The sequence below is a fragment of the Puccinia triticina genome, chromosome 10A (genome assembly GCF_026914185.1).
Source record: "Puccinia triticina chromosome 10A, complete sequence".
Lineage (NCBI taxonomy): Eukaryota > Fungi > Basidiomycota > Pucciniomycetes > Pucciniales > Pucciniaceae > Puccinia > Puccinia triticina.
The window spans coordinates 6330400-6349768 of NC_070567.1; the positions used below are offsets into that span (position 1 = coordinate 6330400).

The following is a 19369-nucleotide window of genomic DNA, read 5'->3' on the forward strand; positions in this document are numbered from 1 at the left end:
CCTTCATCACTGCAAGAAAAACTCTAGAAACTGCTTGCAGTTGAGATGCAGCAAGCTTCAATCAAGGCTCAGCTCAAGCTGGAGTCAAGCACTCAAATTCCGTGCTGGTGCACCTTGGGTGTCTACCTTGTTCAGCATTTCAATGTTGAACATGCTGTAGTGATCATGCATTAGGCTGAGGCAAATGAGCATCCCCCTGAGCACCCTTTTATTTTCTTTTATTAAACACTCCATGCGCCATTGAATCCAGCCAGAATAACATAAAAAGGATATGTAAACATGAAAGGGATATGTACAGATGAAATAAATATGTACGCATGAAAGGGGAATGTGATGAGGTGTATTAACACATAAAAGGGATATGTACACATGATGAAAGGGGTATGTATGCATGAAAGGGGTATTCATGCATGAAAGGGGTATGTGCAGTAAGGGGTATTTGCACATGAAAGGGATATGTAAACATCAAAGGGGTATGTAAACCTGAATGATGAAAGGGGTATTGAAAGGGATGCAAAAAACTCAAAGGGGACATGTAAACATGAAAGGGTCATGAACACATGATGAAAGGGGTATGTACACATTGTGAAAGGAATACATGCACATGAAAGGGATATACACACATAAAGGGCTATGTACACATTATGAAAGGGGTGAATGCATACAAAAGGGATATGTGCACATGAAAGGGGTATGTGCACATGAAAGGGGAATTTTCACATGAAAGGGGAATTTGCACAGGTATCAACTCCTGTACTCAGTTTTTGGTACCTAGACTCACTCTTGCATAAATTAGGCAATGTGCATGGAATCACACCAGGGGAGATATGTTCCCACTCCCCAGGGAGTGCCTCACCGTAACTTTTTTCCATAACTGTGCTGGAGGCATTTGGTAAAGCAATATTGAATAGGTATGAACAAGACTGGAAGTCAGCATGGAAATTAGTTGGAAATCATCCTGAAATAAACCATAACTTGCCAAAAAATCATCCAGAAATCATCTATAATTCATCCAGAACTCATCCAGAATATAGTCCTTTCTCGGCTCCATGACCAGTGTGTCCTTTCCATGGAGATGTGAAAGGCCCAGCCTGTGATTTTTTCCCCCTCATGTACTCGCGTACATCAGGGGGACAATTGGTGTCTCAAAACAAATTTTTTACTTTTCATGTGGCTGTGAAACGCCCATCCTGTGATATTTCCACCTCAATGTACGCGCGTACATCAGGGTTACTATTAGCAAAGTGCAAAAAGGTTAACTTGCATGTGCACATGTGAATTTTGAAAAGCAAAAAAATACAAAATTCACTAGATCATTTTTGTGAGGAGGACAGGATGTATGGCCAAAGTGAATTGGCACCGCAATCCAACCCTGACTTAACTCAGACTTTCACCCTATTAAAACAGTTTTTTGTCATTTTTATCAGCCAAATTCAAATTAATTCCCGCATTTCCAAGAAAATGGGTTTCAATTTCAATGACTGCAACATTACCACATTCCAAAAATCTAAACCCAATAATACCAAGTCAACTTTTAGTTTAATTTTGTACATCAGGGCATATAATGTGAATTACAAGAAACCCATTTTTTTGGAGGAATTACTTTTGAGAATGGGAATATTTTTGCTTTGTTATCCTTAAAAATCAGTAAACAGGAGCAATTGATGAGTTGGACTTTGGTGAAATATCATTTCATCATATTTCTTCCTACAGTTGTACATAGAAAAAAAAGAATTCTACACAACATTGTGTTGACTTCCAAATCAATTGTGACTGACTTTTCACTAACTTCTCCATCCAATTTACTATTTTGAGGATGAGTTACTAATCCACATCAGGCTCACATCCAACCAAAACTCACATAAAATTCAGCTCTGGCACTCCCTGGGGAGTGGGAACATATCTCCCCTGGTGTCAACCAGTGCTTGATTCATGCATGAGGCACAGCTTGCCTTGAGCTCTTGCATCTCAACTGCAAGCAGTTTCTAGAGTTTTTCTTGCAGTGCATGCTACCCCTAAGCATGTTCCAGTCCCGTTGTTTGTATCCGTCCATCAATTCCAGTTCTTGCTTCAGGTCTTCAGGTCCAACAAAGCTGCAAATCTGCCAAACCATGTCATATCCTTCTGCTCCATAAACTTCCGCCGCCAGTTCAAATTGGTCCAGAAATTCTTTGAAGTTTTCACCATCATATAATAAGTTTGCCGCTTTTATAATTATCACTTTTCTTTTAGGTAGGAAAAGAAAAGCTCTGAGCTGCTGCGCCGCTTTTGCTGCGCTGTTTTACCGCGGTAGCTGGGAAAAATTGCTTGACTGCATAAATTTCAAAATACGCGCAGCTATTTTTTCCTACACTGGCTCTGAAAACAGCATTTTGCCGCCGCTGTTATTGTTTTTTGTTGCCAAGAAAATCAAGTGGTCACTGCCCTGCGCTATTTTGCTGCTCTTTGCGGCAAATCACAGCGCCTGAAGTGTTGGATGAAGAATTTGGGCCATTGAGACTTGAACCAAACCAATTATCTGATGACCCAATTCCGAAATCCAAGGGTTTAAACGCTGCGCCAGGCAAAAAAAAAAGCCCTTCTAGCGTGCTGTAAGGACTCTGTCAAGTACTTCACTGAACTTCGTCAAAGGGGCACGGGAAGTGGCACGAAGGCCGTGAAACGTTCTAGTTCCAATGTTGGGGGGGCTTTGTTGCATGTATCTAGACCGGAGAGAGGGAGAGCTCTCTCTGTAAGTAAAACTAGGAAGGAGGAAAGAAAAGGGGAAAGTGTGACTGGATTACCTAGACCAGAGAGAGGGAGAGCTCTCTGCTGGACTAGGAAGGAGGGGGAGGAGACAAGTCTAAGTACTCATGGCAGGTCAAGGATGATGTAAGCGGATGACAGGACTTGTGAAACCCCACAAGGGGTGGGGGTTTACACGTAGCCAGCCCAAAAAGTGGTAGTGCAGCAGCGGGCAGGGCCGCTACTTTCAGTGCAGTGCAGCAATCCAAAAAAACACCACGCTACACTTTTTGTAGCGTAGCTTTTACACCCTGGCCATTCCCAAACCCAGCTTGGACCTTGTATTGAGCTGCAGTTGATTCCTTAGAGCATCCACATTGGTTCAGCTAAATGCTAGGCTAAAGTACCGCGTGCTAAGAGCCAAATTTAGCTGCACAGATACCACCCCACACCGGTTGATAACAAATCCAACACTAAAATCATTTCACTGCGTTGATAACACCCACCACCAAGCACATCAGTTTTATTACACCACATACACATGCAGGAAAAAAAATCAGAAATTCCAGCAGCACATTCAGCTTTTCTGATATTGATGAAGAAGCCACCTTGATGGCAATTTTTGATGATTTTGCCTTTAACAAGGTAACCCAATTTTTTTGTTTTGGACCAGAATGATTTTTTCAAAATAAATTTGAGAAGTGAAAAAAGCTTTTTTGAAATTAGGGTTGATGAGATGAAGTGAATTGAATTGATTGCTTCACCAGGGAAGCTTGGGGGGCACTCCCCAGGTAGTGTGTTACCTTGAATTTTTTTCAAAACTTGGCACAATGTCTACTACATCACATGTATAATCAAACATGAAATGATATACAAGTTGACAAATATATATGAAGTATCCATACTCAGCTGGAACTCATCTGTAACTCAGTAGTAACTAAACTGGACCACAGAACACAAAGTGTATGTAACCAAAGTCTAACTCAAGTGTAAAGCACCACTCACAGATTGTTTGTACTGGAGGGTGACATCAATCTGAATGGTGTTGGAACCATTTCACCCTCCTGTACTTGCTGCTCAGGGTGTAAACGGGTTGAAAAACAGTGCCCAAACCCGATCTGACTTTTAGTGCGGGTTGGGTTGGGTCGGGGCAGATTTTAAAATATGCTGCCCGAACCCAACCCAATGTCATATCATTTTGGGTTGGGTTGGGTTGGGTCTTGGTTCAACCCGACCTCATAGGCGCCAAAATCCCCCAACTTGACTGTTGGAGGCGTCATAGCCGGGTTGCAGGCTGAACCAATTAGGAAATAGGCTGCCCAAACCCAACCCAACAATTTTACAAGTCCGGTTGGGTTGGGTTTGGGTCATGTCATTTTCTTCAAGAATGTGCCCAAACTTGGGTTGGTTTTGGGTTGGCCGTACCCATTTACACCCTGACTTGCTGCTGTGGCCTCAACAGAATGTGATTGGTTTGTGATTTGTCACCCTATTGTATGTGTGTACACCAGGGTGACAAATAACACACCAATCACACATTTTTCAGAAAATAGGGGTATTTGTGGCTGAGCAATTTATGAACTGTTTCACCCTTGTGTACCCAGGCAAAATACAGTTCTCATGCTCTTGTGTGAATAATAAAATATTTTGCACTTCTAATATTTTCTTTATCCAAATCTAGGCAGTTGTGGTTCAGGCGTGATATATATTTGACAAAGGCAGTTCACCCCGATGTGAAAAAATTGGATATACAAGAGCTACCTGATTTTGAAATGTAGAACTTAAGTTAGGATTGAAATGAACTTGAATTCAAGATGAATTCAATAGATTTGAATGATAGTTCACGTCCAATGGTTACATATCACTCCAAATTAGATTGGTCTATAGTTCTTGCCCAGTAATTGAACAATTCACCATCATATTGTGAGGACTTCTGCCCCAGTTCAAACAAAAACTAACCCCAAATTCAGCTGTGGCACTCCCTGGGGAGTGCCCTAAAATCTTCCATGGTGCTTGATGATTGAAAGTATAAAAAGTGGGAAATGTTGGTACATAAGAAGATTGAGTCCATAAAACTCTTGGTACAAAATATCTAGAACAATGGGCAGTTCTTCCCAGTCATGTACAGGGTCATGGTTGTCATCATGTTGTTCATCTTCATACATCTGATATCAATTTTTTTTGGGTTGCAAGCTAGGAATCTGGCTTGTTTGGTGGGTCATTGGAGGACTTCCTTTCAATCTGGGAACCCCTTCCAGACTTTCCAGGGCAAATCTAGGCTTTGGGACTCTGAGAGCCTCCCAGAATGCAATGGGAAGTCCTTCATTGGCTCCCAAGATGAAGAGGCCTGTGATTTAGAGAAAATGTGGCTGCGGACCCCGGTGCAAGAAGTATGTACCCAGGTGCCACATCTGTTTTCATCAAAAAACCAGCACCTGTATCCGTAGGCTGTACCCGCCACTGGCGGGCAGGTACCGCACCAGGGTAAATAAATTGTCACCAGAAGTCAGGTGATATCAAGTAAATGAATGCTACTTTGTTCCTGCTCTGGTGCCACCACAACTAGGCTACAATAGACCCTTTGTTTCCTATAGGGGGCTGTCCATGTGTCCAACTGTGCAACTAGTGGTTAGCTCATTGAACTGAGGCTGATGTCACCTGTAGTCTAGTGGCAGTATAGTTTTCCTGGTGCCAGCAGTACTGGAGGACTTCTCATCAATCTGGGAACCCCTTCCAGGCCTAGATCTCAGCCAAATTTTTCAGGGAAATCTAGGCTTTGGGACTCTGGGAGCCTCCCAGATTGCGACAGGAAGTCCTCCACTTAGCGCCTATTTCTCACTTCAGATCCCTCCCAATGGTGTTGGGCAAAGATGTGCAATACACTTGAGTTCTTGAACGGTTTCAGGAGCGTGGCATCCCAGACATCAGGTGACATCAAGCAACAATGCCTGTCACTTTGTTGCTCTGGTGCTATGAACTGCCTCGCGGGGCACCCCGTAGGGGGGGGGGACTGTACCCGAAGTCCCCGTCTTTCCCCACGGGCTACAATCTCACATTCTCCACCTGGTTTCGTTTTTTGTTATTTTCCTGATTTTCATCCGATGGCTGCACCCGCCAGACCCGCCGACGAGACACTCCCGCCAGGCTCGCTCCGGCCATACGACCACGCCCGGGACAACAAGTATCTGAACTTCCTGGTCGGCTCAGCGATCCTCTCGCGCACAGCGCCGGCCAACCAGGCTCTGTTCTGGTCCAACCCGCTCGTCTACCTCTGGACGATCCTCTTCACCCTCTACTTCGCACTCAACCGGCTCCTCCTGCGGCCCGACACCTCCTCAAGCGGCCTCTCCGCCATCATCATCAGCTTCCCGTTCCTCTTCGCACCCCCGCTTATCTTACTCGTCCTCCTCAACCGCGCCAATCGATCTCACTTCCATTCCCTCCTGGTCCAGACCCTCAGTCGGAGAGACCTCAGAGACCCATCCGCATACTATCATGGATCGGATCCTGGAGATAGCGCTCCCGATCACCAGGAGCTTCACTCGGAGATATGGGTTCTAGACTATGATGGCCGCCAGCTAGGCATCGTCGCGCTGGATGTCGATCTAGAGGGATACGAGGAACTAGGCAGCCCGTCGGTCGGTCATCAGACGGTCTTGGTGCGCCATCTGGCAAGTGCGCCCGACTTCCGGCCAGCGGGGATCGACGTCGATCTCCTCGAACACGTTCGGCGACGCGTCTTCACTACATACCCATCTTTTGCTCGCATCGCGATCCCTATCCTCTCCCCAATCGACCCTTTCCTCAAATCTGCACTCAACCAGCTTGGCTTCAGGCCGCTCCCCACCAGCCAAAGCCAGACCTCCTCCAACTCACTCAAATCCTTGCTCGGCCTCCTTGGATGGCCTGATTGCCCTTCCAGGTGGCCTCAACAGATCTGGATCCTCGAACGTGAATCCTCTCAGTCAGAAAGCCACGATGAATAATAATGATAATCATAATCTTATAGATCGGAAGGATACATGGACTATGGATTTCCGTTGGTCAGACTTTGTAATCGTTCCATAGTCCATCTCTTATCAATATATACAAACACGACCGACCTCCGAAGCATTTTACACAAAAAAAACATCTCTTGGATACTTACATACCCGCCATTTTACATCTCCATCGTCCACTCCAATCAAATAACCATGTATTATTAATCCCAACTTCCCAAATCTCGTCCAAAAAGAAAGGAGTCGTATCCAGCTTCCTGGAATGAATGGACGCACGCATCAGAGCGCGATCCCCTAAGTCTGTTTACTTAGTTTTGGTATCCATTGCACAGCGAGCTTTGGATGCCCCTCTAAATCCTGAAAGACACCTACCAAACCCACCAACAGCAAAGATGGAAGCAATGAACATGAGGCTTCGGAAAACATTCTCATTTTTACTGAAAATTAACAGTTTGGGTGTGTGAATTGAGATCTGGCCCACTCAATGGAAAGTCATCCACTGTCACTGACAATCTGTAAAAGAAAACATTAAAGAATGTGTTTTCTGTGCCAACAACGGTGTACCCACGCGCAGCAGATTTGTGTGCCGCTGTGCTACCCGCTACGCGCTGGGGCTCACTGTGCTACTGGATTTTGGTTTTCCCTGGCAAAGAGAACCACTGTGTTCCACCAGTAGCAAAGCAGCTAGTGCAACTTTTCTAACTGCCACGTGGGAGTACAAAAAAAAAAGGAAAAGGGAATATGTAGGCTTTGTTTGGAGCCAATATAAACATAGGTGATATAATCATTGGTTAATTCAATGAAAACTACAAAATTCAACATAAAGCCTCAAAATATTTTTTCTAGGCAACCTACAATACTGGTCTCTTCAATTATGAAGTCAGATTCAACTGATTCAGCCATATTCAGTACTGTAGTACCATTATATTGATTTTGACCAAAACAAAGCAATATAATGGTATTATGGTGCTGAAGATGGCTGAATCAGTTAAATCTGACTTCATAGTTGATGAGACCAGTACTGTAGGTTTCCTACAAAAACAAATTTGGATTCTTTATTTTGAGTTTTGTATTTTTTATTGAATTTACAAATGATTATATCACCTATATTTATACGGACTTACTTCGCGCACTGTGAAAAACACTTCGCGCACTGCACAGTGCGCGGATTCCCAAACACTTCGCGCACTGCGGGTAAACTACACAACTTTTTGAAGATTTTTCTTGACAAATCAATAAACAGGCTTCTCATTGGCCTCTCTGAATTTTTTGGAAGTTTTTCAAAGCATTCTTCTATGTTTAAAAAAATCATTAAAAACCAGAAGAAATGTAGGATTTGGGCGCCTAAAAAACAAGGTTCCTATAGCCCAAAAATTTCAAATAATTTTTTGAGTAATTAGAAATGTAAGAAAAGCTACTTCAAAACTTTTCAGCCACTTTTTGCAAGCATACAGGTCTGAAAAATGAGGATAATTTAGATGCAATGTGCTAATATGTGTTGAAGTTTCTTATTTTTCAGACCTGTATGCTTGCACAAAGTGCCTGAAAGGTTTTGAAGTAGCTTTTCTTACATGTTACATTACTCAACAAATTATTTGAAATTTTTGGGTTATGGGAACCTTGTTTTTTAGGCACCCAAATCCAACATTTCTTCTGGTTTTTAATGATTTTTTTAAACATAGAAGAATGCTTTGAAAAACTTCCAAAAAATTCAGAGAGGCCAATGAGAAGCCTTTCTATTGATTTGTCAAGAAAAATCTTCAAAAAGTTGCGTAGTTTACCCGCAGTGCGCAAAGTGTTTGGGAATCCGCGCACTGTGCAGTGCGCGAAGTGTTTTTTGCAGTGCGCGAAGTAAGTCCGTATTTATATTGGCTCCAAACGGGGCCGTAGTTTAAAACAGAAAAAAAGAAGTTTGAAACAGAAGAGAGGTCTGATATTTGCTAATTGAGCAGGTGGTGTGACAACTTTTTGCTTTCTCTGCACCGCCAATATTCACTCTGGGTAGGTTGTGGTCAATTGCTGTGTGTAGCAAGTAGCGCAGCAGATGATTGCTTTGCTATTGCTTTTTGCTCTGGGAATTTAGACTGTAGCTGTGCACTGCTGCCCTAAAAGGCCACTTTTCTTTATAGTAGTGCAGTGGATGCACTACTGATAACAGCTTGGTTGAACTTAAGTTTCTGGAAGATGTTTTCCAACTGCCAAAACAGGTCCAACTTTGGAGTAGTGCTCCAAAATCAAAGCTGCTTGTGGTGCAAGCACCCTCCTGCCAGGGACCAACTTGCATGCAATATTAAAGTTCTTGCGTTAGCAGTACCAGCCAAATGGCTGGAGGGACCACAAAACCTCCCAGATGACCATCAGTATCATCAAAATTGTGGAAGCCAATAGATGGTATCAAACATACCAAATTCACAATTAGAAACCCACCAATTAGCCAAAATTTATGTTTCCCATCAAAGGCTCACAAGAGTTGATAAGTGAAGAACCAACAAGTTTTAAAAATAGTACATTTTTTAAAACCAGTCAATTACATAAATACAGATTTGGCTATATTTGATACCCGCTGATGGTAACATTGTAATCCTTGTGATCTGCTACATAATCTATGCTGTTCAACTTGTAAAACAAAGCATCTTGTAAATTTGGCCATAGGCCAATCATCTTTCATAGGAATTACAAATTGGTCATAGAGGTAGACCACTATCACACCCCTTTCAGGTGACAAACAGTGCCCCACATCTTAAGGACAACAGCTTTTGGAATAGCTGTACCACCCTCTCTCCTCTCCATCAAAACCGTGACACCTGCAGTCTTGTCAGTTCAAAAGAAAAGTAAAGGAGGGCGGGCCAACCAGACTCAGCACCTGATTGATAATGGGGGACTTCCCCTCTTGAGATCTACAGACCCTGCAGAACCAGATCTGCAGCCCCCGGGAGCCCACAAAAATTCAAGTGTTCTGGCTGCAGATCTGGTTCTACAGGGGGCTGCAGATTGACAGGACGTCCACCAATCAAGCATTGAAAATAGGGTACAGTCAAGGGGATTCTTAGCAAAAAAATCTCAGTTTATGCAGTCAGAATTTTCATGATTGATGACACTCAACCATGCAACACAACAAGCAGGGGCTGAATATCTACAATTACAAAACTGGGCTCTTCGGGATGCCATGTGGATTTGTGTAAGCGAACAGAGTACCAAGTCTTCACACACCAGTTTTTTTATTTCAAAAAAAAAAAAAAAAGAGGTTTGTTAAAAAGAGAAGGAGGAGGGGATGATGAACGTAGTTGGTCGGTGTAAGTGTGTGTGTGTGATCGTATTCAATTGGATGTATGTGTGTGAGGATGAGAAGATCAAGAGATCAGCAGGTCAAGATGCCCATATTTTTCCATGCATCCAGTAAGTCGCCGACAACAAAAGGGGAGCCTTCTTTAGGCGCTCTCAATTCCTTGAAAACCCGGCCAAAATTTGCCCACCCCCCCCCCAAAAAAAAACATATATATTCCGTTAGACTGACGGATTCTTGAGGCCTTTCTTTGAGGGGAGTAGGTTAGGGGGGACGGGTGTGCAGGAAGGAAAGGGGGTGGAGAGAGGCTTACCTTGGGATCGATGAGATCAAACTCGACTCCGAATTGCAAGAAGTGAGCGAACAAGGAATTAACGTGGCCTTCGGAAGACAACTGCTCGGAAATCCGACGAAACCGGACAATTGAGCATAACAAATAGGCCAGCAAAGACAGGGACAGGGGGATGAGATGGACGAACGTGGACGAAATGGTCGAAATGGGCATGGTAGAGATGGGCGAAGATGCGCAGGAACTGGGTGTAGAGGTGCCGGGCCGACGACGGGAAGGTGTTCGGGTTGAACTCGCGGCCGGCTTTGGTGGGGAAGGTGGCCTCGTCGGCGAGCAGCTTCTCGGCCCACGTCATCACGTAATCGATCTGTCTCGACCCACTTCAGGTGTCAATCTCCTACCAAACCCACGGGGAGGGGGGACTGACGTATTGGGGCGCAGGGACTTTGACCTGCTTCTTCGTCCCTCCCGTCATACTAGTCCACGTGTAATCCATCCTGCAGCAAGCCCAGCAGATCGAAGAGAAGGTGAGCATCCAGCCAAGAAAAAGACACAGTGCGGGTGGGCTTACCCTGGCCCGGAAGACATCGTCGGACAGACGTTGGCATTGCAGGATTCGGTCGTCAGAGAGAGGATCAAGTTGAGCGAGTTGAAGAAGTCGACCAGGTTGACTGCCACCCACTACCGTCCGCCACGAGCAGAAGAAAGCGACAGAGAGATCAGAGAGGGATCTGGCAAACGCAAACAGCATCTTTTGAAGTTGGAGAGAGGAGAGGGGACGGACCTCGTTGACGTCGCAGTATCTGGGCAAGGAGACGATTGTGCGGAAGCTTCCCTTGACGAGCGCGGCCTTGACGAAGGGGTTGCAGAGGTAGAGGGCCTTTCCGGAGGGCGCACAGGGGGTGATCGCGCGGGGCTGGCCGCCGAGGGAGAGGTTGCTGAGGCTGCTGTGCAGGTTCTGGTGGGCGGGGTCGGCGGGGTTGGAGGCGACGACGGGCGAGGTGGGGGATTTGTTGGTGGCTGTTTGCGGGGAGGAGGCGGCTGCTGGGGAGACTGCTGAGCTCGGCTTGGCGGCGCTGGCGCTTCCGCTGGCGGTGTTCCCGCTGCTGTTGCTGTTGCTGTTGCTGTTGCTGTTGGTGGTGAGCTTGTTTGATCCGATGCCGACTCGGTTGAGGAAGGACATCGTCGTTCTGCTTGGGCTTGCCGATCTGCGCCAACAGACACTGCTCCACCAGCACTGGCCGCCCGGAGCTGTCACCCAGCAGACACACATCTGTGACATCTGGGCCACCCCAAAAAGCATTGCTGGAAGTTCCCAGCAAGCAAAGTTGGGTGACATTTGTACTTTTGGACTATTTAAATGTTAAAAATTTGATAGGGAATTTTAATATCCCTCTACCCCCTGAAACTTGGCCTATATCAGTTTTTCAACAGTCAACTAGCACTCATGAGGCTTGAAATGTGTATGTTTTCAACTTCGAAAACCCTACTTGACATTTGGCTAAATCTAATCCACCCTCTCCGCCACCCTGATTCAGTTGTTGCCTCGGGAGTGGCCGGCCCGATTGCACGAGGCAGACTTTGATTGTCTCGGTGTGATGCGCTCATGAGGTATCCAAAACACAAGATGACTGAAGTGGATAGATACATTTTGGAGGCAAATGTGGATATAAGTAAGCAGGAAACCGACTTGTGGGGATGTCCATCGACTTGCTTGGAGACCGGACACTCCTCCAGTCCATCCCAAATACAGCCACACAGCCACAGAGATATCAAGATGGGCCAGGGCCTCGATGGACGAGGACTGGTCAACAGTTCGATCGGCAATCGCTCTGCGCGAGTAGCACAAAGATCCCCGTCGGACACGTGTCCTGCAGCCGATCTCCTCCACCAAGGACATGTCGGATGCTCAGAAGCCTTCCCAACCAAACCCAAAAAAAGCAGGACATCGCGATCAGCCACCCCACCAACAAAAAAACAAGACCGCCGCTTCCGACGCGAGGAGAGAGAGAGAGGGGGGGAGGGGAGACTGACCATACTTGGCCCCGCCGGCTTTGCGGTTGGACTTCCCGCGGGAGATGCGGTCCTCGAGCTCGGCGCGATTGGCTTGGGCGTCGGTGAGGAGGGCGGACAGTTGATGGCGCCCCCTCGCCCTAGTCGAGACGTGTTTCTACCCAACCACACACACACACACGCACAGTTAACAAGCGAGCCAAGTGAAGTTAAAGAGAAGAGAGTCGTACGGCGGGCTTGGCATTGGCCTGTTGTTGCTGGCGGGCCTCTTCGCGAGGATCGATGATCTTGGGCTTGTTTTCCCAGGCGGATTGGGCGGCCTGTTTGGCGTCGAAAGCGACGAGGGAGGGGGGGGCGTCCTTGAAGAAGTCCTTGGGGAGCGAGGGGCTGCTGGTGTTTCTGTCGGCCGGGCCTGCGGGTGTGGCGGCATAGTGGGTGGCATAGAAGGCGGCCCAGACGGGGTCGGAGGCCTCGCGGGCACACCAGCTCCCGTCGCTCTTCTGCCAGTAGCCCGGGTAGGGGTCTAGTAGACCCGGCGGAGGCGGGCTCTCGTCGGCGACTTGAGGGGCGGACGAGACGCTGAGCGATGGGCGCGGCTCGGGGGCCTCGGGCGACGCGCGGTTCGTTGGCGGGGCGGAGGAGCTGGCCGGCGGCGGGGGGAGGCCGAACGGGTTCAGCAGTTGTCCGACGGGAGGGGTGGGGTCTGGCTGGAGGCCAAACGGGTCCAGCAGTTGTCCGACGGGAGGGGCGGGGTCTGGCTCGACGGGGGCATGTTTGGCTACTGGTTTCGGCTTGAAGGCCAGTGAGGAGGATGAGGATGGCTGTGCTTGCGGCTGGGTGCGCTTCGGGGGCGGGAGCAGGCTGGCGAGGCCTGAGGTGCTGGGGCTCTTGCGCTTGAGTTTGAGTTTGGCGAGCAGGTCGTTCTGGGATGGATTGCTGGTCGTTGTTGTTGCTGTTGCTGGTGGGGGGAGGTGGATTCGGACGGTGTGTTTGGTTTTGGGTGGTTCGTGTTCGTGGTCGTCGTCTGAGCTGGGGTAGTCGACCAGGCCCATCGCAGTGGTTCCTGGAGGACTTCCGGCGGCCAAAGTGGCTCGAGTTGGAACTCTGTTGACTCAATTTTCACCAGCCAGCAAGCTTCGACCTTGCCCTCCAGAGCCATCCACTAGCAGCACCCTCCTTGTCCCTGACAACACACCCCGCCCATTCTTGCTCGAACCGGTGGTATGCCATTATCTATCACAATCATCCACACAAAACCCAACAACAACAACAACACCACCCCAAAAAACAACAATACAACAGTACAGCCAAGAGAGCTCTGTCTCGATCAGGGGAAGCAAGGAAAAAGATGTGCTGAGAGGATAGAGAATGAGTGGGCATATGAGCAGTGGCTGAAAGAAAGTGTCCGTTAGAGAAAGCTTCAGAGATCCCGTCTTCGGCGCGCACGCTTGCTCTCCAATTCATGCCATTCGCCCTTAACGGCAGACAATCTACGGGCCGGCCAGAGAAGAGGATCAGCAAGAAGAGGATCGAGAAGGCGGAGCGATCGATGGCAGACGTACATGTCAGTAGGCATTTCCATCGGCGGATCTTCGCTGGTGAAGTAGGCCGACGTGAGCGCCTGCCGGGCGCTCGGCCGGTCATGCGGTCTAAGGGTCAGGAGCCGCTCGGCGAGGGCCATGCCCGCCTCAGTCCGGACGCTCTTCTCCGGGCCGAAGAAGGTCTCGCGGAGCCGCGAGGGCTGCTCGAGCTTCGGCTTGAACAGCTCGAACCACGGCAGCTCGAACGCCTCCGGCCAGCTGCCCATCGTCGGCGTGCCCATCAGCTTGAACGTCGCATACAGCTGGTCGATCTCGTCCCCCGTCTGGAATATCGGCCGCCGCGTAAACAGCTCTAGAAAGATCGCCCTACAAGTACAAAAAAACAAAAGATGGATCAGATCGGCCATCCCTAACAAACCCCCCCAAAACGACAAAAAAAAAAAAAAAAAAACTACAAATTACCCTGCACTCCACATGTCAACTTCCTCGCCATAAACGGTCGCGCCGAACAGCAACTCGGGCGGCTTATACCACAGCGTGATCACCCGATTAGTGTAGTCCCTGCCCCTTCCTCTACCTTCACAGCCGGGCTCCTTGCCGCGCTCGAAACGTCTGGCGAGGCCAAAGTCGGCGATCTTCAGCTGGCCAGACTTATTCAAGAGGATGTTGGATCCTTTCAGGTCCCGATGGAGCACGCCGCGCTCGTGCATGTACTGCAGCCCACAGAGCAACTGCCACATCAAGCTCTTCGTGTGCGCATCCGTGAAATGGATGTGCGGGTGGTGCAAGACCCCGCTGAGGTCGTGGTCCATGTACTCAAACACGATGTAGACGTGGCCCTTGCTCACCACCATCTCCACCAGATTGACGATGTTCGGATGGCGCAGTCCTTGGAGTAACTTGATCTCCCTGATCGCCGTGATCGGGAACCCATCCTTCTCGGCCTCCATCCGGATCCGCTTCATCGCCACCAATTCACCCGTCTCCACGTTCCGAGCCTTGTAGACCTTCCCATACGTCCCTTCTCCCACCTGCACGATCCGCTCGTAGATCTCCTTGGTCTCCCGACGGCCATTCGTAAATGTTTGTCCGTCGATGTGCGCTTGGAATGAGCCCCCCTGGGCAGACCGAATCCCTTGGGGTGGGTGTTGCTGACTGGCAAACGTTTGTTCCGCCGTTTGGGATCCACTTGGAGGGGCGCTGGGAATGGCCGAGCTAGGCTTGGTGGGCACCGGCAAGCCAGCTGGTAGGACATTGGCATGCTGCGTCGGATAACCAGGCGGTGCCATACGGGACTCAGTTCTGGGGGGCGGATGAACACTAGGTGCAGTATGCTGGGTTGGGGGAACTTTTTGGGCCGTTCCCCAGTCATCCTTCGTTCCGGCCGAGGGTAAGGGATCCGTGGGGGCATCAGGCGGCGCATCGTGGTGATCGCGTCGGTTCGAGAAACGATGAGACGATCTCCGCGAGTGGTTATAATCACCTGATTCCCCTTCACGATATTGACTTCTGCGCGGCGAGTGTCTTGACCTCGGTTGACTTGACGTCGTGCGTCGACTATGTGTAAAGTCGTGAGCAATGGGAGCAGTTGAGGACGCGTGGGTGGTCTCGACTGATTTTAATGCAGATGGTGGGGGCGGAGGAGCAGTAGGAGGGGGCGGAGGGACAGGGGAAGGGGTGCGAGAGAGCCTTCTGTAGTTACGCTGGCGTAAATAGTCATAGGTTGGACTCTTGATTATGGGACGATGAGGCGGTGGTGGGGCTGGGGGTATAGGAGGAGGGGAAGGCGAGGGTGGCCTGGGATCGATTTCGGCTGCTGCTGTCTCCGGTTCATCAGAATGGTTCAAGGCGGGATGTAGCTTGAGCGGCTCGCTGGGAATCACAACAGTTGTATCCTCATCGTCATCATCATCTCCGGGGAAAAACCGACGAACACCTGCACTGGTTTGTGCGACAGGCGCCGTGGGTGGCATTCCAGGAAGCTTTCGAGTGGTAGAGACATTGGTGCGTATCCGCTTGGGTGATTGCGGAGGTTGCGGGATGGCAGGTGGTGGCGAAATCGGAAGAGGCGCTTTCTTCGGGGCAGTCACGGGATCAAGAGATTCGCCATCTTCTTGAGCAGTTTCTTGGGAAGCTTCTTCAGAAGTTTTAGGAGCACCATCCAACTCGGACTGATCAGCCACCTCGGGGCGCTGCGTGGGCGGCGAAGGTAGCAGCGGAGGTGAAGGATCTCTTGGCCGATTCGATTCACGCGCATACCATCGGTCGGGGCCTCGACCCCGTCGAGCCGAGTCATGTGCAGCAAACCTGGGTCCGATGGGAGGCCGAGGAGGCACGGGTGGGGGGCCTATATCCGCTTCGATCGATCGTCGTCGACGATAAGGACGCGATCTCTTCGGAGAACGAGAGCTCGAACGTCCGCGGGAGCTGCAGGTCCGGCTGAGAGAGCGATGTGGACGCCTGGAGGAAGAGGAAAGCCTGCGGTCGGAGGAGGTGCGCGGGCTTGGGGAGCGTGAAATGGAGCGCCTTTCGAAAGGCGTGCGCGAGTAACCGCTAACCACACTTGGGCTTGTCGACCTGTGTCTGGGTCTACGATTATCAGCTCGCGAGCGACTCCGGGAGCGTCTGGGGGAACGAGAACGTGAGGTAGCTACACAAGGCCGTCCATCAAGGGAAGAGCCAGAAAAGGCAGAGGGTGGGGTTCTTGATCTGAAGGATCGAGGCCGGCGAGGAGAACGGGGAGAATGAGAAGGCGATTTCGAGCGTAAGGAGTCGTAGGCCAGCACCTCGCAATCTCGAGCAACAGGGGTTGGGCGCAGCTTGCTTTTGGGTGGACGAGGAGGCATAGGGGGGACGGGCGAAGGTGAACGGACCGGGTGGTAGTAGAGGTCGGTGGAATTCGAATGCGAGGAAGATCTAACTCGAGATCGTGAGCGTGATCGAGAGTAGGTATGACTCGGACTTCGTGAGCGGGATCTTGATGGGCTCATTGAGCGCGTGGGGCCTGTCCCGCGATTCCGTGAACGACTAAAGGGCGGATTTAGGAGCGCCAACACAGCATTGAAGCGATCAGGAGGTACCAAGAAAGAGAGCCGATGGGTCAGAAAACTGATTAATGGATGGATGGATCGTTGAAAATGTCTGGCCAGAGGTGTTGACTAACCTATGGGAGCGATAGTCTATCTTGCGACGTTTGCTACGCCTATCATCATTCTTATCAAGCATTGAAGATCTGCGTGGATCGACCGGTCTCCGCAAGGGCGACTTGCTAGGTGAGGGTGCAGGACGAGGGCTGTAAGCTCGCCTACGATGAGAGGAGGATTGATATTGTTGGGCTTGATTGCGGGAGCGGTTCGAATAATCACTCTGCCTGTTGTTGCTCGTCCACCTGTCGTAAGTCAAGTGGGGATGTCTTTCATTGGAGTACCGACGAGCAGAGTGGTCTGCCTGTCGGTAATCCCGGCGCTCGTTACCATCTCGACCATATCCAGGCTCGGTGTCGTTGTGGTTTGGGCGGTAGCGCTGATAAGTGTTGGCGGGATTGCGCTCTTGGTGTTGCCCTCTGGCTCGGTAGCGACCTCGGTCCTTATCGGAGCCTCTGTTCCACTCCTTTCTGCCGTTACTTTCGTACAAAGGGCGCTCGACATGGTCATCATCACGAGCACGATCGCGATCACGAGCCTGGCCCCTCGAGCGGTTCCGGTCGTACTTTCTGTTCATCTCCCGGTCCTCGGAGCGATCTCGGGGACGGTATCTGTTTCGATCGTCGTAGTTCTGGCCATGCGAGTTTCCGTTGCGCTGGTGAGCGTGAGTCTGGGGCCTCGGAGGGGATACTGAGCCACTGCGATCAGGTCCAGCTGGGGAGGGCTCTCGACCTGGCAGTGGATCTTTGGGATCTCGGGATACCGATCGTTCACGCTGGCTGGCTGGCTGGTCTGGTTTGGAGGCAACGGTCATTAGAAGAGAGTCAAGTGGAGCGATTCGATGGGCTTTCCTTTTGGCCTCGTGCTGGCAGTGGATGCGCTGGGCCTGGCCACCCAGAACTATCGCCAGCGTTTTATACTCCGGGGTCGGGGGCGGGGTCCGCTCGGGTAGGCGCCAAATCACCTGAACATCACCCAAAAGGCAGTCATGGGTCCAAAAGTGAACAATCGGAACCTCTTTACATGGAGGACTTCCTGTGCAATCTGGGACCCCCGCAGATGCTAGTTTAGACCCATAATGTCTGGATTTTTGCAGGGAAATCTAGCTTTTTGGGCTCTAGATCACTTCTGGGACCCCTGCAGATCTTGATCACGGGAAGTCATCCAGTCATCCAATTTTTGTGTAGAGGGCTTGAAATAGGCATGGCAGAAATCACTTTTTTCAGTGTAGCGCGGCAGATACAACATTGCTACTCTTGAAATTTCCAGACAACTGAAACTCACACAGTGGCACAGTGCACTTTGATGTAATATTTATGTTCACCTTCATCTTGAGTGATCCCTAGACATTTAATAACAAACCCCCAAGAGGTTGATAGAAGCCTGGAAAACCAAAGGAAAGTTGAAGAGAATTGACTTTTTTTCTTGTAATCTCCTCCAAGTGCAACAGCAAAGCCATCATATAAGCTGTGATCATGATTTTATGATCATATTGATGAGATTGATAAGATGCAATTTGCGGAGAAGTTGATGTGAAAACAAAACCAAGTTTTTAGGCTTTGGCCTTTATATTGACTCCAAGGGGTGGCTCACTGGCTGATCAACTGAGAAAGTCTTCCCAGCTGAGCTTTAGCTCACAATAGGGTTGTGTAAGTACATAGCTCAGACTCAGTTTGGTGTAAAGTTGAGCAATGTTCAGGAATTCCAGGGTGTACCACCCTTCAATTCATTGGTATGAGCCTTGCATCACTCGGGAATGGACTTGAGCATGCTGCATGTCAACTGGCAGCAGTTACTCAAGTTTTTTTTAATAGTGATTGTTTACTGGTTGAAAACGCTTCCTGCATTTCAGTCACAGGCCTATACAGCTTCACTTTATAGGCATCCAAAACCCCTCTGGTTTACTAGGTTTTCTGTAAGTGGGTGCCATGCCAAATGCAGGGAAGATGGTGCTTGTGCAGCAGATTGCCAGATCAAAGTAAAATTGCTACAGGGTTCCAATTGTACAGCCCTCAAGCCCCCATATTTTGAAACAAAGAAAGTAGGATGTTTCTTCCAAGTATCTTACTGTAAATAGGAAACCTTAAATACAGGAGCTATACAGGCTTTGAGGCTGGAATATTCTGTAGCCTACACAACCTCAAGCCTTTTGGGAATGGCTGTACATACAGTCAAACCCTTGAACCCACATACCCCTTGAGCTACGTTTCTTGGCAGGTTATGTGAGTACAAGGGTTAGCTACAGGCCAAAATGAAAATTTGGTGGACCCAAATGAGTACATATGTGGTATTATGTTGTTTTATGTGTTTGACTGTACTCTTTTTACTACCAGAAATTACTAGATCTTGTACTCCTCATGACTGTATGACTTGTATTT

The 19369-nt window shown here is 49.1% G+C and overlaps 4 protein-coding genes across 4 annotated transcripts; 1 reads left to right on the top strand and 3 right to left on the bottom strand.

Annotated features, from left to right (window-relative positions):
* Positions 1 to 5825: 5825 nt before the first annotated feature.
* Positions 5826 to 6710, top strand: PtA15_10A659 (uncharacterized protein; the record flags this gene model as incomplete). Its single annotated transcript, XM_053160857.1, has 1 exon — positions 5826 to 6710. The coding sequence occupies one exon, from the start codon at positions 5826 to 5828 to the stop codon at positions 6708 to 6710; it is 885 nt and encodes a 294-aa protein (XP_053024790.1).
* A 3370-nt stretch (positions 6711 to 10080) lies between these two features.
* PtA15_10A660 (uncharacterized protein) lies at positions 10081 to 11597 on the bottom strand (the record flags this gene model as incomplete). The annotated part of the gene is made up of 6 exons (XM_053160859.1): positions 10081 to 10167; positions 10319 to 10399; positions 10485 to 10661; positions 10722 to 10791; positions 10866 to 10975; positions 11079 to 11597. The coding sequence occupies 6 exons, from the start codon at positions 11595 to 11597 to the stop codon at positions 10081 to 10083; spliced, it is 1044 nt and encodes a 347-aa protein (XP_053024791.1).
* A 606-nt stretch (positions 11598 to 12203) lies between these two features.
* PtA15_10A661 (uncharacterized protein) lies at positions 12204 to 13359 on the bottom strand (the record flags this gene model as incomplete). Its single annotated transcript, XM_053160860.1, has 3 exons — positions 12204 to 12211; positions 12329 to 12464; positions 12538 to 13359. 3 exons carry the CDS (start codon positions 13357 to 13359, stop codon positions 12204 to 12206), a joined length of 966 nt encoding a protein of 321 aa, XP_053024792.1.
* A 368-nt stretch (positions 13360 to 13727) lies between these two features.
* PtA15_10A662 (uncharacterized protein) lies at positions 13728 to 18321 on the bottom strand (the record flags this gene model as incomplete). Its single annotated transcript, XM_053160861.1, has 9 exons — positions 13728 to 13797; positions 13870 to 14214; positions 14311 to 15460; positions 15779 to 16040; positions 16156 to 16287; positions 16503 to 16852; positions 17427 to 17661; positions 17800 to 17955; positions 18316 to 18321. 9 exons carry the CDS (start codon positions 18319 to 18321, stop codon positions 13728 to 13730), a joined length of 2706 nt encoding a protein of 901 aa, XP_053024793.1.
* Positions 18322 to 19369: the final 1048 nt, after the last annotated feature.